At 36.0% G+C, this 25,210-nt stretch overlaps 1 protein-coding gene across 6 annotated transcripts in view; it reads left to right on the top strand.

Annotated features, from left to right (window-relative positions):
• The window catches only part of LOC123508778, a 78,206-nt gene extending 55,344 nt beyond the window's left edge, over positions 1–22,862 (top strand). For all 6 annotated transcript variants that reach the window (XM_045262680.1, XM_045262685.1, XM_045262683.1 and 3 more), the window contains exons 11-18: positions 866–1,007; positions 2,012–2,154; positions 2,746–2,861; positions 6,644–6,728; positions 7,263–7,400; positions 8,581–8,744; positions 9,788–9,980; positions 21,592–22,862. In XM_045262680.1, coding sequence (XP_045118615.1) covers positions 866–1,007; positions 2,012–2,154; positions 2,746–2,861; positions 6,644–6,728; positions 7,263–7,400; positions 8,581–8,744; positions 9,788–9,980; positions 21,592–21,731 — 1,121 coding nt within the window. In that variant the 3' untranslated portion in view covers positions 21,732–22,862. The remainder of the gene's footprint in view (positions 1–865; positions 1,008–2,011; positions 2,155–2,745; positions 2,862–6,643; positions 6,729–7,262; positions 7,401–8,580; positions 8,745–9,787; positions 9,981–21,591) is intronic.
• Positions 22,863–25,210: the final 2,348 nt, after the last annotated feature.

The raw sequence follows: 25,210 nt of genomic DNA, 5'->3' as shown, positions 1-25,210 counted from the left end.
CACAACAGTTACCTGTGCACTGCCATCAAATTACCAAGACTTGCCCATGGAAGTATACTGCTTGGTTTTCAGATATTATGAAGTTAATGGTTCCTATGTCTTTTGAAGATACGTCACTCTCCATATCCATCCTAAAGATGTACTTCTCCTTAAATCATATTTTTTAAGTTATGGTAGCATGAGTATTTACAAAGAATGATAAAGTAAGATGAATAAGAGAACATATTTGAGTTTAGTATATGCAGTGAGCACAAAAGGATGGGCTTTCAGAGTTATATAGTATTATATGTGTTGCATTGAGTAAACTTATCATACATTATTGAGTAAAACAACAGTGAATCTATTAAGACTAAAAATATCTCTTATTTGATGATTTAATAATTTTTATAGTTTAGTTACTTTTTGTATTTCACACTGAGTACATAAATGAATTAAGTTATCAGTTTTATTATCACTGAAGTGAAATGCTAATATTCTGTGTAGCAATGTAAAGCAGTTCTTGAGTAAACTTGCATGTTAGCAATAGGAGGAGCTTTTGAAAAATAAAATCTTTGCCCTTCTTTTGCTTTTGTGAGAGTTCTGGTACCTGAGGCTCACCATCACTGCATTTGTAAGCCATTTTGTTATAGAATTTTATGAATTCTTTTAAGCCAAGCATAAAGTAATTAGATATCCCATTAATAGGACATGTGCTCACTCAAAAGTTTATCTAAATATGGAACAAATTTCAATTATCTATTGAACTTATCAAGGAATTCATGTAAATTCGAGTTGCAGTTCACCATTGAGGCCCATGTGTTTTTTTGGTGAGCTTTTAGTGCCCTGTCACTACATGAATGAATAACATTATGTTCTTCCATCACAGACAACTTTGACAACTCTGAATATGAACGATGCACAACCTCCACTTCAAACCAGCTCTTGAGTGAGAGCAAGGTGGACCTGCTAGTGGTGTATGGCTATGAGGGAGGTGAGACAGAAACACAGAAGGAGCGTGACTACATTTCGTAAGTGTACATAACCACCTCTGTTCCTGCAGAATATCTTGATTGCTGAATCAATGAATTCGTGAATTTTCCTTTTAAAAAGTTTTGGTAGAATTTTTCAGTAAATGTGATTGGGAATTGTAATTTATTTATTCAAGGAAAGTGTGTCTTATGATATTTTTCAGTTATGAATATAAGGATTTTGCTACTTATGTTCTCATTTCCTATGCTATATTGAATGAAAAGAGATTAATTTTTATACCAGGAATTGTCCTTTTCATGAACAGAAGTAAGGCAGTTTTCTTTTCTTTATGGAGTGTATGAGGATTATAAATAAGTGGGGATGAATATCACTTTGAATAGTATGCAAGTCACTGAAGTAGTTACAGTGCTTTATGTATATAATTTTATATGTTACTGTAAATAGAAGAATATTTAAAGTTAACCTTAGAACAAATAAAGTAAAATGTTGTGCTTACTTGTAGATACTGTAGATTGCTTGGAATAAATCCAATAAATTCTGGCCATTACACATATCCTGGGATTAATAATGAAGGGTACTTATAGCTTTGTACAACCTCTTGGTTTTGTGCTTCATGATAAAATTACAGATGTGCCTGTGCAACAACTCATGAATTTTACAGATTTATGCCAGTCAACAGACTGTTTGATCATGGCTGACATTTAGCACCACAGTAGTGTGTTAGTATGCTGTGGACTGGTCTCAGAACTCTCTTAATATCACCTTGTGTCTGGATCTTTATACCAATAATGGCTAGACAGGACCCTCTTGTTTGTACAATGCAGGGGAAGGATAATGCATTAAGGTGGCTTTGCATCTGGATGAAATTGAATTATTATTATGATTATTATTCTTGTTTATTGTTATTGTTGTTATTATTATTATTAATTATTATTATTAGTAGTAGTAATTATTATTATTATTATTGATTATCATCATCATCATCATTATCATTACTTGGGAGATGGCTAGTTGTATGAAAACTATAACTCTCTCCTAACAGACACCTTGGACAGATGTTGAATGTGGGTGTGGACAGGTCTCGCATTGGTGTTTTGGACGGCAAGTCTGCAAAGTGGCTCTTCCCAATGGCCAACTTAAGCAATGTAGCTGACTGGGGTAGCAACTTTTCAGAGAGCACAATATGTAAGTTGCTGTGTCATGCTGGCTCTCAACCATAAGTATCACAGTGATCAAAACCTGTGGGACACAGTCTACCCAACGGCATATTGGCTTATATCTAGAATTTAGATTTTACTACATTAAATGAAAGTAGATAATGCTAGCAATGTACCTAAGCATCATAGGATTCTCAAAAGTAGTTTAATTCTAAAGATATTTTTTGTCATAATTATTTTTTTATTTTGTAATTATATTTTGTTAATGCATGTTGATGATTACCTTTTTATGGGTAATTTTGATGTAGAAAAAATTTATAATATACATATCAAAGACTAAATTGTCAGTTGTGAGAGCGATGACGATGTGTATGAGAGTGAGAGAGACATGTAATATGTGAAATATGTAATAATGAGGTCCATAGACAAAAGCAAATTGTGACTTAACTTTTATAGATCTGTGAGAATTTCCAGGAACATGAATCCGAGCAGATCAGACTACGTTAGTGTAAATATGAATGTTGGATTGGGTTGAATGTTGTTACATCACCAGCCAGGCATCAGCAGCAGTCACTTACTTGAAGGAGAGTATTATAAGTGTGTTTCTTTGAACCCTCAGATTCCTATGGCTCTGGATCAGACATGTCTGCTGTAATGGATGCACTCAACACATACTACTTTAACTTTTACAATCACATGTGGAGTGATCCCAATAATGCTTCAGCCAATGCTCAGGTCAGTTGCTTCAACCATTACTATCTGTATTTTTAAGTAAATGATTAGCATGTGAAACCAGTTCATAATATGCTGTACCCTCAGACTTCGAACATAATTTGTCTCAGAAAGCTGTTCAATGTCCAAATTGTTCAAGATCCAAAACTGTTTAAACAATTTAAATAATTCTAATTTGTTCCAAAAACCCCAGATTCTTACCTAAGTAAATAGGAATTGAACTAGAATCAACATTACTTATCATTTGTTATCAAGCTTCATGGCACATGTAGATGATAGTGTGTGAGAGCAAGGGAGGCTGGAACTTATCATTTGAAAGGGATCAACTTACCAGCCAAAGCTAGCCTGGTCTTGTAAAATGCAGATGGTTATTTTTTGGATAATCTTTTCTTTTGAAGCTACACCTTAATGAAAACTTTGTTTTCTTTCACATCTGTTGTATCTTGTTAATACAGTAGTTAAGAAATATCTTTGTTAGTTATGACATCAGTGTATGTACTAATATGAAATATTACTCAACCTTCCTACCGTGTTATGTGACTGGTCAAATGAAAAACCGGTCAAGTGTCCTCACCCCAGCTGAGAATCAGAGCAAGGCAACAACATGCAACAAAAACAAACGGGGAACTGATGTTTAAATTCTGGCAACGGCACCAGCATCACCCAGATTTGGCTGGATTCAGCCACCTTTTGTTTTTTTTAAGTCTGAATTTTGTTCTACCTCCACGGGAGTTAAAATGTATTTAACTTTTTGTTTGAAGTCTGAATTGTATAAGGTCCACAGTGTTCGAAGTTGGAGGGTCCATTGTACCAGTAGAGGATGTTCTCAGTTTATGACAGTCTCAATTTCACCAATATCATAGTTATGATACTGGCAGTCCTATATGGACATTATTTTCTCTCTCTCTCTCTCTCTCTCTCTCTCTCTCTCTCTCTCTCTCTCTCTCTCTCTCTCTCTCTCTCTCTCTCTCTCTCTCTCTCTCTCTCTCTCTCTCTCTCTCTCTTTTTTTATTGTTTCTGGTGAGCCCAGTGAAGGAATACGTCAAATGACAATAGACTAAGGAAGAAGGTGTTTATCAGTCTCAGTTGTGAGGTATTTTAGATTACTTTTCATTTGCTATTACATTTGAATTTTGCTTTTTTTTTTTTTTTTTTACTTTTTGCCCTATATTATGACTACAAAGTGTAAGGCAGACTCATCTGCTGGCAGTGCACTGAAGAAATGGAAAGCCATCATCATGAGAGTTATTAGACATGGTCAAATAAATACAAAAGGAATGAACACTGATGAATATTGTTTGGGTGGTTGATCTAAACTGTTTGACAATTGCTACAATTATCAAGAATGCTTACTTAGTACTTACTTTGGCTTGTTCTGACCAAGGTTAATAGATGTCATTTTACTTATAGAATCTTCCAAAAAATAGTGAGGAGGGAAGAGTGAATGGAAAAGGCAACTCACATAGGCTCAGATATTGGCCATATATGCCCTGTACAACTTTGGACTTGGAAAATTGGCCATGTCAGACCTTGTCTTCCTTCACCCCCATAAGTAAAAAGTTTAGTAAGAATGAGTTGGTTTATAAGAGAACCATAAATGTCATCAGAAGACAGATGCAGTAAAACCTGACACTTAATGCAAAAGAACTGAAGCCAAAAAAAAAAAAAAAAAAAAAAAAAAAAAAACTGAATGATGTAACATTACATACTATGGAAGATTATTGGTCAAAGTGCTCTTATACCCAAAATGCTATTCCATGGTAACAAACCATCACAGACAAATGGGGATAAAATTCCCTCCTCTGTCAAAATCAGACTTAGAAGCGGTGGAGGAAAATGCTCTGGAGTGACAAGAGTATAGTGGAGACTCAATACTCGAACTTAACCCCTTCCGGGCAGAGGATCTATATATAGGCATTTAAAAAAATGGGACTTTTTTGTCGGATTGTCTATATATATAGACATTTGTTCTTATTTTACTGCAATAAGTTTTAGCATGATCTATATATAGACGATTCCTTACAATTAACAAAATTCATAAAATAAATTATTATTTGGCATCTCAAATACTCAAATACATGGCCTCTCAAGGACAGTCATCGCTTGTGCTTCTTCAATGGTGGATCTGCTATGAACATAAGCTAATACTGGAAATTTTTGCATTTTTTCCACTTTCTTTTATTATTAAGCTATCATGTCAATGAGAAAGAACTGTACCACACACCAGCAACATTGCTTAAAAATTAATAGGTACAAAACAGGTACATATATGAAAAATGCAAAGAAAAGTGGAAGTAAAGTACATCCAGGTCACAAGTTCTGGATGTGAGCAACTCCAAACATTCATACAATTATATTGACATATATTATCACCAATGAAACACAAATAACACTTACATATAGATTCAATTGTTTGTTCAGTTTTGCAGCAGAGTCTATATATAGATGTCACTTGTTTAGTTTTGCTGCAGAGTATATATATATGTATATATATTGTTTGTTCAGTTTTGTGCCAGAGTCTATATATAGATGTCAGTCTGGAGTACCCATTTGCTGGGAAATTATATATAGACATAGGAATGAAAGTTGGTAGAGTCTATATATATATATATATATATATATATATATATATATATATATATATATATATATATATATATATATATATATATATATATATATATATATATATATATATATATATATATATATATATATATATATATATATATATATATATATATATATATATATATATATATATATATATATATATATATATATATATATATATATATATATATATACATTTTTTATTTGGTAGTACAGTACACTCATTTGACCTGCCGCCCAGAAGGGGTTAATTCGTTCCAGATGGGTGTTGGAGTATCAAAAAGTTTGTCTACTGATACCTATAAATCAGGTCATTCATTCTAATGTTAACAAAACCTTAAGTTTACCAAAATTTCATTGTAAATTTCTTTATGATTTTGATTTGTACTTACCGTAAGTGAAAGCTGGTGATGGATAATGTAGAAGAGGAGCAGAGAAGGGTGCGAAGGAAGAGAAAGGTTATTTGTTGGAGGACGAGCCTCTATGCATGAAAGCGTATGGTAACTTGTATCCTGGTGTGATTCACAGGTGTGATTCCTGTGAACCCAGTAGTGAAGGACTGTGGCTCACTAACACTTGCACTCTTACTAGACTCCATATTTTCACCAATAAGCCTCTTTGGTGCCATTGTAAGTCTCTAAATGAAAAACTAGAGTTAGAACACAGGAGAATGTTCTCATGACCACTGCGATACAACTAGCAGCAGCAGGGAGGGAGAGGCCTGGAACCTTTGTTTATAACTGCGGGTTACAAAACTTTGTGTCTACTTTTTTCTAAAGCTTAGGATACAATCCAGCAGCTGTGGTACTCAATACCTCAGACGTACCTTCACACTTTAGCTGACATTCCTTCAAAATAAGCGAGATTTGTTTGTAAAGCCAAAGGATATCAAGTGAAAGTACTATATTAAAAGTGTTTTTCTTTATTTTTTGAGCATTTTATTGCTTAAACTCTTAGTTTCAGGCAGGTGAAAAGCTTATTATACATACATCATCCCTGCTTACTTTATGTTCTATAATAGTAAGTGGCAGCCTGACTACACTTGCTGTGCTCATGTTGGAAGGACTTAGCCTGTGCATTTCCAAATGATTTTCTTTGTAAAAAATCAGTGTTTTGGGTATTTGAAAAATTGACAAAGCAAGAAAGTGTTCATAATGGTGTTTGCGTTGCAGGTGGTGCTGTGGAATGCTCCCACTAGTGTGCCAGATCAAGATATGTTCAAGCAGCTTATGGATGATTTTGTGTACAAATATCCAAGTGAGTGGTAGCTTTTACTCGTAGGTATTACTAAGAGGCTGCTTTTGGTAAGTTTTCCATTATGAAGTCATGAATATCTTAAGTGGTGTTGAGAAGACTTATCCTTTATTGTGTGAACTTATAGTTGTGTTTAGTCATTAACTTTATTAAGTGTTTGCATTACAGTTTCATGTGGTTTCATTATAGTCTGGCCCAGTTATTTTTTATTTGTGTTAATAAATACTTCATATTATATATCATCATTTGGTTATGTAGATCTTTAATAAGCATTTATAGTTGTCTTAAAAGTTATCCTTCTTGTACTTCATTAATTACTGGTGCACACTTGGATTTGGAACCATTGATTTTTAACTCTTTGCCTGTCATTAGCCATGACAATCCAACCAACAGCTCCCTTATCAATCCTTCTTGGCCTTACTTTGTATAAGAGGCTTTGGTAGGACACTTAGTATAGATACATTGCTGAAGTCCATGTATTACTGCATCTATCTTTACAAGAGCTTTCAACCTATGTAAATTCCTTTATTTTGACAGATGTTCACTTTCTGTTCGTGGGCAAGAGCAAGGGTTCTTTCAATGATTACATGGTGGACCCAACCAAGGACTACTTCATGAACATTGGACAAGACACATATTCCTTTGCCAAGACAATTGCAAAAAGGATCCATGAAAGTAAGAAACAATTGTTCATGAGTGTAGTAAAGATTAAAAGTGATACTGCAGTTGAATAAGGTACCTTTGCACTTTATTTTGCTGCCCACAATATGTGTTTGTTAAAATTGCTAAATTGTTGGACATGTTGTGAGTGAATGCAAGTTGATTACAAGTTATTTATGTAAAGAGTATGCAATAATGTGTTAGGTTTGAAATGTTTTTAGCTGATGCTATTTCTAGAAGTTTTAGTATTAGATTGGTAATTTGGTATATTGTCACCATTTAATTGAGGGCAGTAAGTGGGAGGTTGCTTGGCACAAGTGGTGCTAAACTGTTAACAGTGCTAGTGCCAAACATAAGAGCAGTCAATGTGAGTGGTATTAAGAAATGCACATAGTTGTGTAATGACTCTCTCTTTACATAAGCCAGTTCGTACATGATATTGATTCATAGTATACCTTTCTCTTCTCTTGTAGTTAGTAATGTTAGTGTTCACTTTGTCCTAGATGCTTATTGCAATGTGCTTGGCATCTCTATTGTTTACAACAGGTGACCTTTCACCACTTACAAAACATGGCAGCTTTAGGGACTACAGCAATGGTTCCCAAACTTTTCTTGAGTGAGTACCACTTGGAGGTGTGGTACAATCCCCGCATACCACTTGGTTTCAGAAAAACTCAGTTCCAGCAAATATCAATTTATTCAAAAGTAGAACACACAAGTGAGCTAACAAAAAGGAACACAACTCAGTTTAATGTGAGGGATGCATCTGTTTCTTCTCCACCAGCTGATTTATTATACCAGATTATCTTGTATAAGGCAATAATAATTTTTCTGAGAAATTAATTAAATGTAACTGAAAATTGCATATGATCCCAAAAGTGCTTGTGTACTACTTGAAGTACCACAGGTTGGGAACCAATGGGCTACATGATGCACTGTTCAAGTAAGATCAGCTGGAGTTCACCTACTAGATCTCTCTGTGTATTCATTTTTCTCCCATTATTTCTGTTATATATTATTATATATCTGTTATATATTATTTGGCAATCCATGCATCATATATTTGTTTGTTCTTCATATGCTGCATGGAATTTTGTCAACAATTCCTAACTTGTGATCAACATATGTTACTTTTTCTCCGTCAACAATTCCTAACTTGTGATCAACATATTCATGTTACTTTTTCTCCATACAGTTCCAACAGTGTTCACATACCCAACGTGTGACCCGAACAATGCTAACTTCACCAATGTTGCTGAGAGTAGTCATGTTTACACTGGCTATGTTTCTCCAAACTACACCACCTTCATCAAAATTGCCCCAACATATTTCCGTTTTTCTGAAAAAGTCATAGTTAAGGTGAGTATTTTTTCCAGATTAAGAAATATAGACAGATTAAATTTATGTGTTCTGTTAATTTAGTTTGAGTTAGTCTGAAGTAGACATTTATATGAGAATACCTGTATTAGTATACAGTAATACTCCGCTTAACGAACAGGATAGGGGGTGTCAAAGCTGTTTGTAGAGCGGAAATTTGTTAAGCGGACATAATTTTCCCATAGGAAATAATGGAAATAGGGGGGATGTGTTCTGGGCTGGTCCCCAACTTACGACATGAGTTAAAAATATATATATATATATATATATATATATATATATATATATATATATATATATATATATATATATATATATATATATATATATATATATTTCTATATTTCTATTAGCTTTTTACAAGCCTTGCCCCCAAGAAAGGATTGTTTTGTAATGCATAAAGTGAAATCTTACATGAAATACCAAAAAATAAAGCAGAGATGATGAGATCAGCCACAGACGGCGGAGACTCTGGCTACTTGGCCGCTTCTTCTTCTTCATCTTGTGACCTTTTTAGCTTGGCGTGTTGTCTTTCACCACGATATTAAATTTGTTTTCACTCCTCTATTGCCTGCTATAATGGATATCATATCTTAGTATTCATATATGCTCATGCCATGAGGATAACCTGGACTCCATGGCAGTGATTGATAGTGAATTACTAATGAAATACCGCAGTATTTCATTAGTAATGTGCAGTAGATTTATGAGATCCTGCTTATAGTTGCATAAGATCTTTTTCTTTTACATTCATTATTTTTTAAGTGAGGAAAAAGATAATCATTAGTTACTTTTATTCTTTTGATTCTGAATAGTCTTAGACTTGCCAGACCTTTTAACACTTATATAATAGTGAGTGTTTGTATGGAAGATAAAGAAATTATTCAAGTTGACTTGGCCCAGTAATAATTGTCAATGCATTTACAGGGAAGGATATCTATTTCTGTACTGACATTACACAGAGTAGCAGACTTTAACTGTGGTTCACTAGTATCAGCTTACCTTATCCAATCCTTACTTTGCAGGTGACTGAGGGTGATGTCGCTATGTGTGGCAGCAGGACCAGCATGAACGTGGATGACAATGTGGACGACAGACTCTGTGATCCCAACAACAACTTGGAATGGTGGTTCTTGTGTGGCCGTTGGATTGGGGATTGTGACCCAATATATCTCGCAGTCTCTGGCAGCAGTGCACGATCCAATGTCTATTGCCAAGGTAAAGAAGAAATGATGGAATAGTAAAGTTAGGGAACTATAACTTGATGATGGCAGTATTTGTAATGTTAAAAGAAACTGAATTTTTTAATTTAGATATGATGACTCTTCATAAGAACTAACTAAAGGTCATGGCCATAACAAAAGTGTCCATTTATTATAGTCTTTGTAGTACATCTTTACAACATATGATCCTCTCTTTCCCCTCTCACTTTTCTTATATTCCAGCACTCACTACTCATTTCATACACCACAGCTGCTGCTGTAATCAATGTATTTCTTCATTTCACTATGTATCTCCATATTTTCCTCACTTCCCATTCTGATACCATAGCTTTGACTCATGTCATCTGCCCTTGTTTCCTTTTATTCACTCCACATCCAAATACTTTACTAATCTGAAGGTCTTGACAGGTATGATGCTACATACAGTCAGCATTCCTGTATATTAGGCTCTCTATGCAGGAATAGAAAAGGCTATTTGAATTAGAATTATCTTATATGATTTGGTATGGTACTATTGTGATAAAGAGGGGGCATAGAAACTCAGTGTGAGTCAGATCAGGTGATCAGATTGTATACCTTCTTTATAGTCAGCCAACTCTGAGAACCGACATGCCCTTTAGAGTTGGCAGAACAAGAATTCAGAATCCCTACAATTTTAAAGGTTTCCATACAATTTGCCTTCCTATCAAATATCAGCTCTTTAATATGGATGCACAATATGTTAGATGTACAACTGAGGCTATGAGTGAAATGGGGTCTTGAGCACCACTTTTAAGAAAAGAGAAAAATGGTGTTAAAGTTTGGTGACCCTCAAAATGCTATATCTTTTCAACTGATGAAGATGATGATGAGAGAGAAATGCTGGTTGAGGCATGGGTGGCAGGACCATTGTTACATGGAGATTGTACCATGTTAACACATATTACATCACCCTCTATACCTGCTTCCCTTCAGGCACAAAACAATATTTTCTTCTTTTATGATATATACATAGTAATATAAATAAGATTATTTTCACATTCATTTTAATAGGATTTAACATATTTATAATTATTTTAGAGTTTTGACATTTTTAAAGCAGGTGTGACACCAGACAAATGTACAATTTGTTGCTGGGTTTTGTCCATTGAGACTTTATGGTCTGTTAAATCCAAAATCCGTTAAATTGAGGTCCATTAATTCAAGGGCCTTGTGTATTTACCTTGTATATTTACCTAGTTGTAGTTTTACAGGGCCTGGGTTTTATGCTCGTGTGGCCCTGTCTCCATATCTACACTTATCCAATCTTTCTTTAAAACTGTGCACACTCGTTGCAGACACTACTTCTTCATTCAAACTGTTCCACATCTCAACACATCTTTGCTGGAAACTATACTTTTTAATATCTCTTAGACATCTTCCCTTCCTCAGCTTCTTACTAAGCGATCTTGTGCTTCGACTGGCATATTCTTCTCTCAGGATCAGATACTCATTGTCCACTTGGTCCATTCCATTGATCAATTTATAAACTTGTATGAGATCCCCTCTCTCCCTTCTCTGTTCCAATGTTGGAAGATCCATAGCCTTTAGTCTCTCCTCATATGTCATCCCTTCAAGTTCTGGGACCATTCTTGTAGCCATTTTTTGTAGTCTCTCCAGCTTCCTTATGTCTTTCTTTTTGTGAGGGGTCCACAGTACTCCTGCATATTCCAATCTGGGTCTTATTATAGTACTTATCAGTTTCTTCATCATTTTTTTGTCCATGTAGTGAAATGCTATTCCAATATTCCTTAGCAAATTATATGTCTCTCTGAAAATTTTATCAATATGGCTTGCCAGTTGATTATTTAATTCCATCGGCACTCCCAAATCCTTTTCCTTTTTTTACTTTCTCCAGTTCTACTCCATCTCCCATCTTATAGATTCCCACTTTCACTCTTTCCCATTTTCATGACATGGCTTTTGTCTACATTGAATTCCATCTCCCACTTTTTACTCCATTCCCATATCTTATTTAGGTCTTCTTGCAGTATTTCACAATCCTCTTTTTGCTTTATAACTTTGCACAGTTTCGCATCGTCCGCAAACAGATTTATGTAGCTGTTCACTCCTTCTGGCATGTCGTTTATATAAATGAGAAAAAGTATTGGCGCCAATACTGACCCCTGCGGCACTCCGCTTTCTACTGCTCTCCACTTGGACTTCATATCTTTGACTACCATCCTTATTTCTCTCCCCTTCAAATTTTCCATCCATCTCAATGTGCTTCCTTTTAAACCACCCTTCTCCTCTAATTTCCACAGTAACCTTGCATGTGGCACTTTATCAAACGCCTTTTTTAAATCCAAGTAAATACAATCAACCCATCCCTCTCTCTCATGTACCCTGTCAACTATTCTAGAGTAGAAACTCGGTAAATTTGTTACACACGACCGACCTTTTCTAAAGCCAAATTGGCTATTTGATAATAATTTGTTGTCTTCAAGGAACTCGATCCATTGTTTCTTTATTAGTCTTTCACATATCTTACATATTACACTAGTTAGTGATACCAGTCTGTAATTTAGAGGTTCTTCCTTCCTTCCGCTCTTATATATGGGAACCACCTCAGCTTTTTTCCATTCTACTGGTACTGTTCCATTTTCTATTGAGCATTTTATGATGTATGTTCTGTATGATGTCTTGCTAGTTCTTCCCTACATTCTTTCAGTATTCTGCCTGAGACTTCATCTGGTCCCATTGCATTTTATTCATCCAGTTCCTTCATTAACTCTTTTATTTCAAGCTTGGTTACTTTAATTTCTTTCATATAGATGCTCTCTCTATTATCCTGTGTTCTTTCAAATTTGGATTCCTTAGTAAAGACCTCCTGGAACATATTATTTAACAGTTCTGCCATACTTTTTGGGTCTTCCACCATCCCATTTTCTCCTTTTAACCTTTCTATTGTTTCTTTTAGTCTTATTTTTCTGTTTATGGATCTGTAAAACAATTTTGGTTGCTCCTTGCATTTTTCTACTATGTCCTTTTCATAGATCCTCTCCTCTTCCTTCCTCACTTTAACATATTCATTTCTTGCTATCTTGAAGTTTACCTTATTTACTGCATTTCTATTTCTCCTCCACCTTTTCCATGCTCCATCTTTTTTCTCCTTTGCCCTGGCACACTTAGCATTAAACCAATCTTTCTTTCCTTCTTCCTTTGGTCTATATTTTGGGACATATTCCCTGACTCGTTTTGTATATTTCCAAAAATAACTTATATTTCTCTTGCACCCCCTCAGAGTTTTCCATCTCTTCCCAGTTAGCGTATTTGAAATAGTTCTTGAGATTCTCAATATCAACCTTTCTGTAATTTAATCGGTCTCCTTTGTATGATTCATCTCTATCTTCTTTTCCCTCTTCTATATCCATTTCTAATATTACGTGATCACTCTTTCCCAATGGGCACTTATATCTTATATCATCATTCATTTGTATACCCCTTGTAAAAACCAGGTCTAATCTCGCCGGCTCATCGTTTCCTCAAAATCTTGTGTTTTCCTTTACTTTTTGATTCATGATATTATCTATCATTAGGTTTAAGAATCTTTCTCTCCAAGCTTCTTCCCCCATACCACTTTCATAATTTTCCCAGTCCACTTCTTTACAGTTGAAGTCTCTTACTAATAACACTTTTCTCCTTTCTTTAATGACTCTCGTTAGACTCCTTATAGTGTCATCTATCATATCTTTATATTCTTGGTTGGTCCATGCATTCATTTTTGGTGGCACATATGTTACAATGATTGTTAAGTCTTTTTTATTAATATGCATCTTAATATACAGTACTTCTGCTTTTCCTTCCCCATATTCCACATGGTTTACCACCATCTCTTTTCTTGTCATTATCATGACTCCTCATCCTCCTTTACCTTCCCTGTCTTTCTTTCCTCCATACATTATATTTATTATCTATGCCTATTTTGATTGTCTCATTTAGTTTTGTTTCAGCCAGGCATACAATATACGGTTTTTCTTTCCTTATGTAATCTTTTAGTTCTAATTTACTTGATAGAACCCCATCTATGTTCGTATACATCATTTTTAGTTTCTTGCCCTTATCACTTTTAGTTACACTTGGTCCACTGTTGCCTCTTCCTTCTCTCTCATATACCATTTTTTTATCCTGTCTCCTAGAATTCTCCAAAAAAAATGCCTTTTTTTCCTCCTCTGACCTTTCATTATTTTTTTTCCTTACTGCTGCTGCCAATTTGTTGTATCTCTTCCTTTCTTCCTCATTCTTATATATATATATATATATATATATATATATATATATATATATATATATATATATATATATATATATATATATATATATCCTTGCAGTCTTCTGTTTCTGAGTTTTTTTGTTCTATATATATATATCTCTTCTGTTGCTGCTTGTGATTTTAGTAGTAGTATCTTAATTGGTGATGTTGTTCCATCTTGATAAGGTCCCATTTTCTGTGTATTTCCTCCACTTCCTCCTCTAGGTTCTGCCTATCATCGTCATTTAGATTTTTTAGTAGGTCTTTAACTGACTTCATTTCCTCCTTTTCTCTCTTGGTCTATATTTTACATTTTTTTCTTTTAGTCCAAAGATAATTACACATTTTTTTCTGCAATTTCCCTTACTAGGTTTTCATTTTCCTTAAGGACTCCAATCATTTTGTTTGCCATGTTCTCGTCTCTTTCTTTTAGTTGTTCTTGAATCACCTCCTGTAAGTTATCTTTGTCTTTCTTATCTTGTATTCTCCATGCCTGTACTTCTTTTTTAATCACGTCATGTACCTTTCCTCTTCTTTGCTAACTAGATTTTTCAGGTCCTCTTTTTCTTTCTCTACTTTACCTAGTCCTTCATCCATCTGTTTCTTATATTTGGCTAGTTCTTTTCTCAGTTCTGCATTTTCTACTCTTTAACCTAGCTTCACTTTCTTCCACTTTTTTTATCGGGTCTTTCAAGTTTCTCCTGTTCATCGTTCTCTTTACTTCTCATACTTTTTCTTATCCAGTTGTATGATTTTTTCTCCAAAAGTTAAAACTCGCCTATGGAGGGCGATACTTTTCTCATCAAATCCTCTGAATCTAGCCTCTTCCTCATCGTCATCATCATCATCATCCTTTTCTTGTACGTACTTCTTTCTATTCTCATACCTGCTTATGGATGTAAGTTCTTTCCAACTCATGGTGCCTTTCAATGTAGTTTCTGGTTTTCTGCCTTGTCTGCAATCCCATCCTGCACTTTAGCCTGCAAGCTCCTGAAAGGGTTTTTGTAATTTTGGCATGTGGCTTTTAGAATGTCATTTTGTTTCTTTATTTCCTGAATCTCCCGTTTCAATTCCTGATTTATTTGCACTGACCTTCTCACATTCAGCTACTCTCAATTTCAGGGCTGTGTTTTTCATTACCAGCCGGTCTTATTTGTCCATTGGACTGGACATCACCTCCATATACCTTAATTCCATTTCTACGTTGATTAGCTTTCTCATATTACCTCGTTCATCCCTGAAACCCAAAAAATCCTTGTCCATAGTATCATCTGACAGTTTTCTTTAGACCATATCTTAATTCCCTTTTCCACATTGATTAGCCTTCTCATATTACCTTGTTCATCCCTGAAACCCGAAAAATCCTTGTCCATAGTATCATCTGACAGTTTCCTTAGACCAACAGGAGTTTCTATGCACCTTTGGTTTTCACTTGGCGTATGTTTGGATTCCGCCATATAACTGGCGGCGCTACTTTGTTCCATCTCTCTCTCTCTCATTATTCATTCCCTATATATGATCCACCACTTATTTAATTTGGAGACAGGAGAACCTATGGCCCCCTCCCCCCTGTACATACGTGTAGGCCAGTCTCCAACTCCTTTTGTAGTATGCTCTGCGAGCTGCTCAGATGCATGCGTCCTGCATGGTGTGTGTGTGTGTGTGTGTGTATTTACCTATTTGTGTATTACAGGACCCGAGCTAAGCTCTCTGTGTCCTGTCTCCTTGTCCATTCCTGTCATATCTCTCTTTCATCTGATTGACACACACCGCGTCAACGACATGACTGCTCAGTTTATTCTACTTATCAATGCTATGATGCGGGAAACTGTATTTTCTCACGTCATTTAGACAGATGTCTTTTATTAGCTTTTTTTCCATGTCCTCAGAGCTGATTACTTATGGTCACCTTTATCAACTCTCTGTCCAGTATATCAATCTTGTTCACCAATTTATACATAGTTATCATGTCTCCTCTTGTTCTTCTCTCTTCTAATGTAGTCAGCCCCAGCTTCCTCAGTCTTTCCTCATAGTCTAACTCCCTGAGTCCTGGTACCATCCTTGTTGCCAGCCTCTGTACCCTTTCCACCTTCTTCACATTTTTCTTCATATGTGGTGACCAGACACAAGCTGCATATTCTAACTGGGGTCTTATTAAGCTACATAATATCTTCTTCATCATTCCTTCATCTAGGTAGTGGAACGCAAGGCCAATATTTTGAAGCATGTTATATGTATTCCCAAAAATCTTGTTAATGTGTTTCTCCGGTGACAAGTGTTTTGCACGGTTACTCTTAAGTCTTTCCCCTCTCATTGGTCTCTTTAATTTTCTCATCACCCAGCCTGTAATCCCAGTTTGGTCTGTATCTACTTCTTCCCATTTTCATAACATGGGTCTTGTCTATATTAAATTCCATCTGCCACTCCTTACTCCACTCATATATTTTATCAAGATCTTCCTGTAACTTGTTACAATCTTCCACATTCCTTACTCTCCTCGTAATTTTAGTATCGTCCGCAAACATGTTCATGTAACTGTCAATTCCTACTGGCATATCATTAACATAAATCAAAAACATGATGGGACCAATCACTGACCCTTGTGGAACTCCACTGGTTACCTTCTTCCACTCGGACTTCCTTCCTCTCACCACTGTTCTCATTTCTCTTCCCATTAAGTAATTTTCCATCCATTTTGCTAGTTTATCATTTACTCCTCCAATCTTCTTTAGTTTCCACATCAGTCTATTGTGTGGTACTTTATCAAAGGCCTTTCTCAAGTCCAGGTAGATAGCATCCACCCATCCCTCTCTATGTTGTAGTATGTCAGTCACTCTTGAATAAAAACATAATAAATTGGATACGCACGATCTTCCTTTTCTGAAACCAAACTGTTTTTCACTCAGAATGTTTTCACTTTCTAGATACTCACTCCACTTAGCTTTAATTACTTCTTCACATACCTTGCACAATATACTAGTCAACGATACTGGTCTATATAATTTAGCGGTTCCATTCTACTACCATTCTTATATATAGGCACAATGTCAGCTCTTTTCCACTCTTTCGGGACTAATCCTGTTCGTATGGAGGTTTCCACAATATCAAATATTGGGTTCAACAATTGATCCTTACATTCATTTAGCAACCTCCCAGATATGCCATCAGGCCCCATTGATTTATTAATATCCAGATTGCTTATAATTTTCCTTACATCTTCCTTGGTAACCATGATGTCCTGCATTTGCTGTATTTCCGTAGGTCTTCCTCCCATAAAATGCTCCTCCTTTGTAAACACTTAGCAAAAGTTGTCATTCAAAATTTCAGCTATATCTCCAGCATCCTCATATACTTCTTCCCATTTTTACCTTTTCTATTGCCTCCCTTATATTTAGTTTTCCATTTATGAATTTGTAAAACATTTTTGGGTCACTATCACAGTTTTCCACCACCCTCTGTTCATATTCCTTCTGTGCTATTCTCCTTACTTCAACATATCTATTCCTTGCTGTTTTGTAAACTTCTCTTGATAATACATCACTGTTTTTCTTAAGTTTCTTCCATGCCTTTTCTTTGTTCCTTTTTGCTTCTTCACAATTTCTATTAAACCACTGTTTATTATTTAAAGTCCTCTTTCTGTAATATGGCACAAACTTTTTCACAGCAGAGTTATACAAATCCATAAATTTATCGTATTTCAATTGCATATCTCTTTCCTGGTATACCACGGACCAGTCAATTTCATTAAAGAACTCCCTTATATGGTTATAATTTGCCGTAATATAATTAAATTTTTCCTCCCTGCGTTCCACAATCTTATTCGTGCTTAATTCCGTATCCAGCTCAAAGCTTAGGACATCATGATCGCTTCTCCCCCCAGGGACATTTATGTTCAATTTCCTCTTTTAGAGAGATGCCCTTGGTAAATACCAAATCCAACCTTGCTACCTTTAACAATTCCTCTGCCCACTCACCACCGTTCACCACTTCGTAGTCTTCCCACACTATGTGTGTGTGTGTGTGTGTGTGTGTGTGTGTGTGTGTGTGTGTGTGTAATTCACTGTTTGATCTGCTGCAGTCTCTGACGAGACAGCCAGACGTTACCCTATGGAACGAGCTCAGAGCTCATTATTTCTGATCTTCGGATAGGCCTGAGACCAGGCACACACCACACACCGGGACAACAAGGTCACAACTCCTCGATTTACATCCCGTACCTGCTCACTGCTAGGTGAACAGGGGCTACACGTGAAAGGAGACACACCCAAATATCTCCACCCGGCTGGGGAATCGAACCCCGGTCCTCTGGCTTGTGAAGCCAGCGCTCTAACCACTGAGCTACCGGGCCGTGTGTGTGTGTGTGTGGTATCTACCACCATGACATGTGACCTTGTCCCCCACTGTGTCTTGCAGGCAGGCTGTACTGCATGAATGGAGTCAAAAATATTTTATCTTGTATACAAATAACGTAATTTTTTTAGATGTTCATTTGTATTGTATATGGAACACAGTTGTTGCACCATTTGTCTTACTAAGGACTATGGTGATCACTGATAAAGATTATAACATTTTCACAGCAAGACTGTCACACAGGTCTGCCGGTATTTGTTAATGTGATGTGCATATTGTAAGCGTGGAATGTTAATTTTTCTTTCAATTATTTTCTTTTAATATTTGCTGATAGTGGATTTTCGTTAAAGCATTTTATATGCCTCTTACTTATGTACACGTAGCTCCAATTTGCTAGTTCATGTAGACGTGGTAGAGCTGGAAGGCCTACTATTCCTTAAGGAGCACTACCATTAAGCCACATTTAGATTTGGAAGACTATAGTAATTGTGCTCTTACTTGATATGGCTATCCTCATTTCTCTTTCTATTAGTAGTCTCTCATCCAGCTTAAGATACTTCCCTGTACTCCTCGGATAAGTTTTATTTTCTATAGGAGTCTTCTATGTTTTATGCTGTCAAAAGCCAAAACATATCTCCTTACCCCTTCATTGTATTTGTTTGGGAAGAATTCATACTTCTTTTGAACTTTCTTGCCTTGTATTATTTCTTTCCAGTTTTATACTAGCAAAATACTTAATTCTTCAAAATTTGTGTGTGCATTGGTGTATGTAGTGCTCAACATTGGGTTAGTCTGGCCATGCTGTTGAGGGGAAAATTAGTCAAGGGCAATAGAAAGAGTTAAAAAATGCCCACTGATATTACCAGTCTCAGTGTTGCTGACCAATTCATGATAAAATTTTGCTTCACCCATAAAATGGATCTGAAATTATGGCAATGCATTAAGCTGCCTACATAGTGGCATAATGATTGGAGCTTCTAAGTCTACCAAGTAAAACCCAGTCAGTTGTTGTCTTGCAAGTTTTCTGTTCTGTGCTTTGTCTCACTCACATGTACCATGGCTTATCACACACTGTCACCCTCCTTGAGTCTACTGTGTTGTTAGTATAGGCAAAAAAATAATCTGATCTAAGTGCACAGACTAACACCCAGATTATTGTTGTAAAGGATTCCAGTCCACAAACAAATGTAATCTAAACAGAGATAAACATGTCGTAGGAATGTCTAGTGCCAAGTTGTCAAGTTTGACCAGGAATTGAGCCACACATTCGCTGTTCATGAGAAGAAGCCTGACAAAGCAAAATGGATAATTACTTTCAGGCTTTTCTAAAACATGAATTGGAGTCTAACTCACATGTGATAAAAAAAAAAAAAAAAATACTGAGTGAGTGCTCTATGAGGACTGTTAAAAGGTGTATCACAGAGCTGGGGTCCTCTAGCCCTGTGAAGAAGCCCATTTTCAATTTTGGGTATAATGTGAATAGAATTGCTTATGCAAAAAGAAATATAGTGTGGGATACTGTGTGGATATTGTGGAGCAATGAATCCACTTTAGCTGCTGCAGACAATAGGGCTTGGGAGTGACACTTGATCTACCTACAACAAAGTTAACTGCTATGTAGAATGTCAAGTTAACATTTGATTGAGTTTTGCTTGGCAAATGCAATTCTTTACTAAATTGGTGAGCCATGCCCAAGGTGAACTAATTCAGTATTAAGCATTGGAGAGAGAATGAGTGAAGAATGTATATCATGTAATATGAGAGGTTTAGTAGTAAGGGGAAGATCATAAAATGGGATCAACAAGCTCTGAGAAAAATGCATTAGATAGAAAAGTGATCTCTGGTGTCTGAGAAGTGAATTTTTGTTGGTTGTGTTGTGATGTGTATCAATGGAAATGTGGTCTACAAGATAATCTTTCTTTGCCTCGGCAAGGTAATCTTACTAACCTTGTCCTCTCAGGTTTGGTCAGGTAAGATAGTGATGTAACAATGCTACTACTGCCATGCTCCATGTCTATGCTGCAGAATTTACTTGATATTTTGGCAGCAGACCTTTGTGCTATGTGATCCATTAAAGATCAGTCTTCTTTCCTGTTGGATTTAAAGGCAACAAATTATGGAATACTTTTTAAGTAAATAACAAAAGATACCATATTTTGTACATTTTCCCTTAGTGATGTATGTCATCCTGATATACAGATGAATATAGATGTGCTTATATCTACAGTAAACCCTCTATAAATCAAACCTCATTAACCAATTTTGGGATAAACCAACTTTTGTGGTAACAAACTTCCCTCGATAAACCAACTGACTGCATATTCAGTTTATCTTAGGAGTCTGAGAGTGGTGTGAACATGCCAGTGATGCTGTGCATGTTCATACACATTTCTAAACCTATCATCATATAAACTAACTCTTATAAACAAAATTTTTGAATAAATCATTAGGGTTTACAGTATTTGATTTTGTGTCACTTCAAGATTCGTCTATCTAAATAATCATAGGCTCTTCTCTTGATTTTTCTTCTGCAGCTTTGTTTTCATCAAATAACATCGTAGAACAAACAAATTTATTAAGTTGCAAAAAGCCATTATTAGGCCTGCATGTGGCAGTCCCTGTATGAAGTATACATCCCTGTTTCCACCTGTCATCCTCTCTACCTGTGGCAGTCCCCATATGAAATATATTTCCTATTTTCTTCTGTCATCCTCATGAATAAATTTGTCAAACCAGTTTAAAAGCTCGCTAATGATTTGGTATTTACCTGATTTCACTTGATATTCATTTACAATTGTATCTGAGAACCGTTTTTCATGATGCTTTGTACCCTTACTTAGCCTTTCATCCAGACTTTGTTACATTCTCATCTCAATATCCTTCCTCCTTTCTACCATATCACCCACAGTCTCTCTCCTTGTTACATTCTCATCTCAACATCCCCTTCTTCCTACCATGTCACCCACAGTCTCTCCTTCTGTTACAGATGCAGAGTGTCAGTATCCCAATCAAATCAAGTTCCAGATTCAGCATGAAGGCATGACATGTGGGGCTTGGTCTGCTCCTCCCTCCCTTCTCCTGTTGGCTGTGGCTGTTCTCATTATGTTCCTTCAGCCAAAGCTCTGAACAACAGTACACTTATATCACTTCTCTCCCCCTTCTCAAATTTTCCTTCAAGCTTTTAAGAACAGGAAATTTTGAATGTTTTGTTTTAGCTGCCTTAATTTTTCACTTCAAATCTATATTTTTTCACTGGCATTATTATTGTTTTTACCAAGTCATCTGTTGACCATCTTAATTTTACTTTAATTTTAATTGAATACATTTTTAATAACAAGTTTCCAAGAATGTGATTCTAGAAACAATATCAGTAGTTATAGATTTCATTTAAGCAAAGTTTATTCCCACCAGAAGTTTTCAAACTTTAAGAATCCTTCTAGTGCAGTGATAAGATTTCCTAATTGCAGTGATAAGATTGGCATCTATTTCCTAATTATATCATGAGTTATTCTTTAATAAATACATTTGTATAAAAAAAAAACACTTGGATTTGAAACAAAAACATGTGTGTAGAAAAAATGAAGTTGTATGTGACAAAGGTTGTGTGTAGAAAAAATGAAGTATGTGACAAAGGTTTTTTATGTTGTGTGGTGTGTGTGTGTGTGTGTGTGTGTGTGTGTGTGTGTGTGTGTGTGTGTGTGTGTGTCCCCCATGATTAATTCTAAGATCAGTCAGCAGTGTAGTGATTTGTAACAAAACATGAGTATCATAGATATTCACTTATGAATAATAGTCTTTGTATAGTGAAAACATATTGTGTATTTAGTTAATTGTTTGTAAATTTTTATAAAGTTTATTCTTCTAGACTCAGTTTATATGTAAATATCACTTACTATTATCAAATTATAATGACTGTGTGTGTGTGTGTGCATGTGTGAATATTTTATCTACACTTTCATTTCATAAGTGAATTATCTATAAGATATCTTAATGTCAGCCAAAAAGTATCTTCACCTTTAAATTACATTTTTTTCCCTGATTTTACTTTAGGTGTATTATACTTCTGCTCAGAGCAGCTCTCTTATATATATTATAACAACAGGATGTGGTTGAAGATACTTTATAACTGATAGTAAACTGTCAGAACCATTCAGGGTATCACTGTGGCAGCAACAGGCACATTACTTATAGTCCACTAAGTTTTGTACAACTAGGTAAATAAAAAAAATAGAATAAAAAAAATCAAACCACATTCAACTTGGCCTTCCTTCATGACCCAGAGCAACAGTCTAGTACAACACCCTGCTCTTATTCCTTCCCGTCTCGGAGATATACCCAACATTCCTGTTCTTTTCCTTACATCTAATCCTTCTACTTCTCAGTTAGGTTTCCCTGATCATAATCTCATATCTGTATCTTGTCCTATTTCTCCAATCCCTCTTCAGGATTCCCAGAAGAGGTGTCTCTAGCATTTCGTCTCTGCCAGTTGGGGGAACCGAGAAAGTATTATGCTAATTTTCATTAGAATGACTACTACTTCCATGTCAGAGACCTCTTTGTTTGCTAACTCCATACTGGAGGCGTACATTCCTCGCTCACTCTCTCTCCAAACCTAAACTTTTCAAACCATGATTTTCCACAGCCTGTTCTCGCTCTATACATGATGGAGAGGTCGCCCACAAAAAATACTTGAGCCTTCCATCACCTGAATCTCACGCACCTTATCTTTGGCTGGAATCATGCTAAGTCAGTTCTCCAACTTTTTTTTTTTTTTATGTTATGGCCTATAGCGCTTGTAGGCATACTTGAAGAGTTTATTTGAGAAGCGCTGTTAAGCTTACGCCCATTAGTGGCCCATATCACCACCGAAGCGCATCTTTGGTGTAACCATCTTGAACCTGGATATCATGATGACATGTAGCCTGTAGATAATTTTAAACCACTCAACAAATGGCATAGGTATCATGGTGACATGTAGCCTGTAGGTAATTTTAAACCACTCAACAAATGGCATAGCTCCAAAGCGATATGTGGTGGGATTCGCGTGGACGTCTGCCTGATCCCGATCTCACGCTCACCCAACCGTCTCCCTTACCAAAAACTCCATTAATAGAAAATGTTAGCCTCTTTTGAAATCCAACTCCCCTCAACACTTAGAATCTGGTCAAAAACATCTTCAATAGCTTTACTTCCTCTTTCCCTCCTTTATTTCAATCCTGATGTCACCACTGCCATCACATGTCTCTAAAGCTGAACTCTTCTCTCAAATCTTTGCTAATAATTCTACCTTGGAGAATTTTGGGCTTGTTCTTCCCTCTCCTCCTCCCTCTATTTCATACCTTCAATTAAAATTCGGAATAATGTTTCCCATGCGCTAGCTGGCCTAAACCTTCGGAAGGCTTATGGACCTGATGAAATCCTTCCTATTATTCTCAAAAAGTGACAAAACTGGATCTTGCACTTTGCCTGGCCAAACTCTTTCAACTCTATCAAGTTCCATCTTTCCTTCTTGCTGGAAGTTTGCCTACAATCAGCTTGTTCTTAAAAAGGGTAACCGTTTTATTCCTCAAACTCTATAACGTTAATTTCTAGTTTATCTCAATTTTTTGTTTTGTTTTATATATCGTAAATAGGAAGATTTATACGTTAATTTCTAGCTTATCTAGATTTTTTTCATATATGTATCGTGAATAGGAAGATTTTTAACATGTCACTTCACAATTTTTTATCTGATAGGCAGTATGGTTTCCGTCAAGGCCGCTCTACAAGTGATCTGACTGCTGACGAGTCTTGGTCATCCTCTTTTCGAGATTTTGGTGAAACATTTGCTGTTGCTTTAGACATATTAAAAGGTTTTGATAAAGTCTGGCACAAAGCTTTGATCTCCAAACTACTTTCCTACGATTTCTATCCTCTCTACAACTTTATCTTAGGTTTTCTCTCTGACCGTTCTATTGTTGCTGTGGTAAACGGCCACTGTTCTAAATCTATTAACTGTGGTGTTCTTCAGGTTTCTGTCCTGTCCCCCCACACAATTCCTATTATTCATTAATGATCTAAACCAAACTTCTTGCCCTATCCATTCCTACGCTGATGATCCCACCCTACACTTTTCCACGTTTTTTCAGAGACGACCAACTTTTCAGCAAGTTACCAGATCCCGCAGGGACGCCATATAACACCTGACTTCTGATCTCTCAAAGATTTCTGATTGGAATAGAGGAACCTTTTTTTTTTTTTTATGCACGACGAGGAGCTGGCCAAGGGCAACAAAATGTAGAAAAAAAAAAGGTCCACTGGGTTGCCACTTTCGTTAAAGATCATACGAGTTATCCAAAATTCAAAGACAACTGTCTTGAAACCTCTCTCTTAAAATAAGTCAAGTCGTAGGAAGATGGAAATACAGAAGCAGACAGGGAGTTCCAGAGTTTATCAGAGAAAGGTATGAGTATGATTGAGAGTACTGGTTAACTTTTATATTAGAGAACTGGACAGAATAGAGGTGAGAGGAAGAAAAAGCCTTGTGCAGCGAGGCCGCAAGAGGGGGGGAGGCGTGCAGTTAACAAGAGCAGTAGAGCAGTTGGCATGAAAATAGCGATAAAATA

The sequence above is a fragment of the Portunus trituberculatus genome, chromosome 25 (assembly GCF_017591435.1).
Source record: "Portunus trituberculatus isolate SZX2019 chromosome 25, ASM1759143v1, whole genome shotgun sequence".
Taxonomy (NCBI): domain Eukaryota; kingdom Metazoa; phylum Arthropoda; class Malacostraca; order Decapoda; family Portunidae; genus Portunus; species Portunus trituberculatus.
The sequence above is the reverse complement of the archived record's forward strand: the minus strand, read 5'-3'. Positions and strand labels throughout refer to the sequence as shown.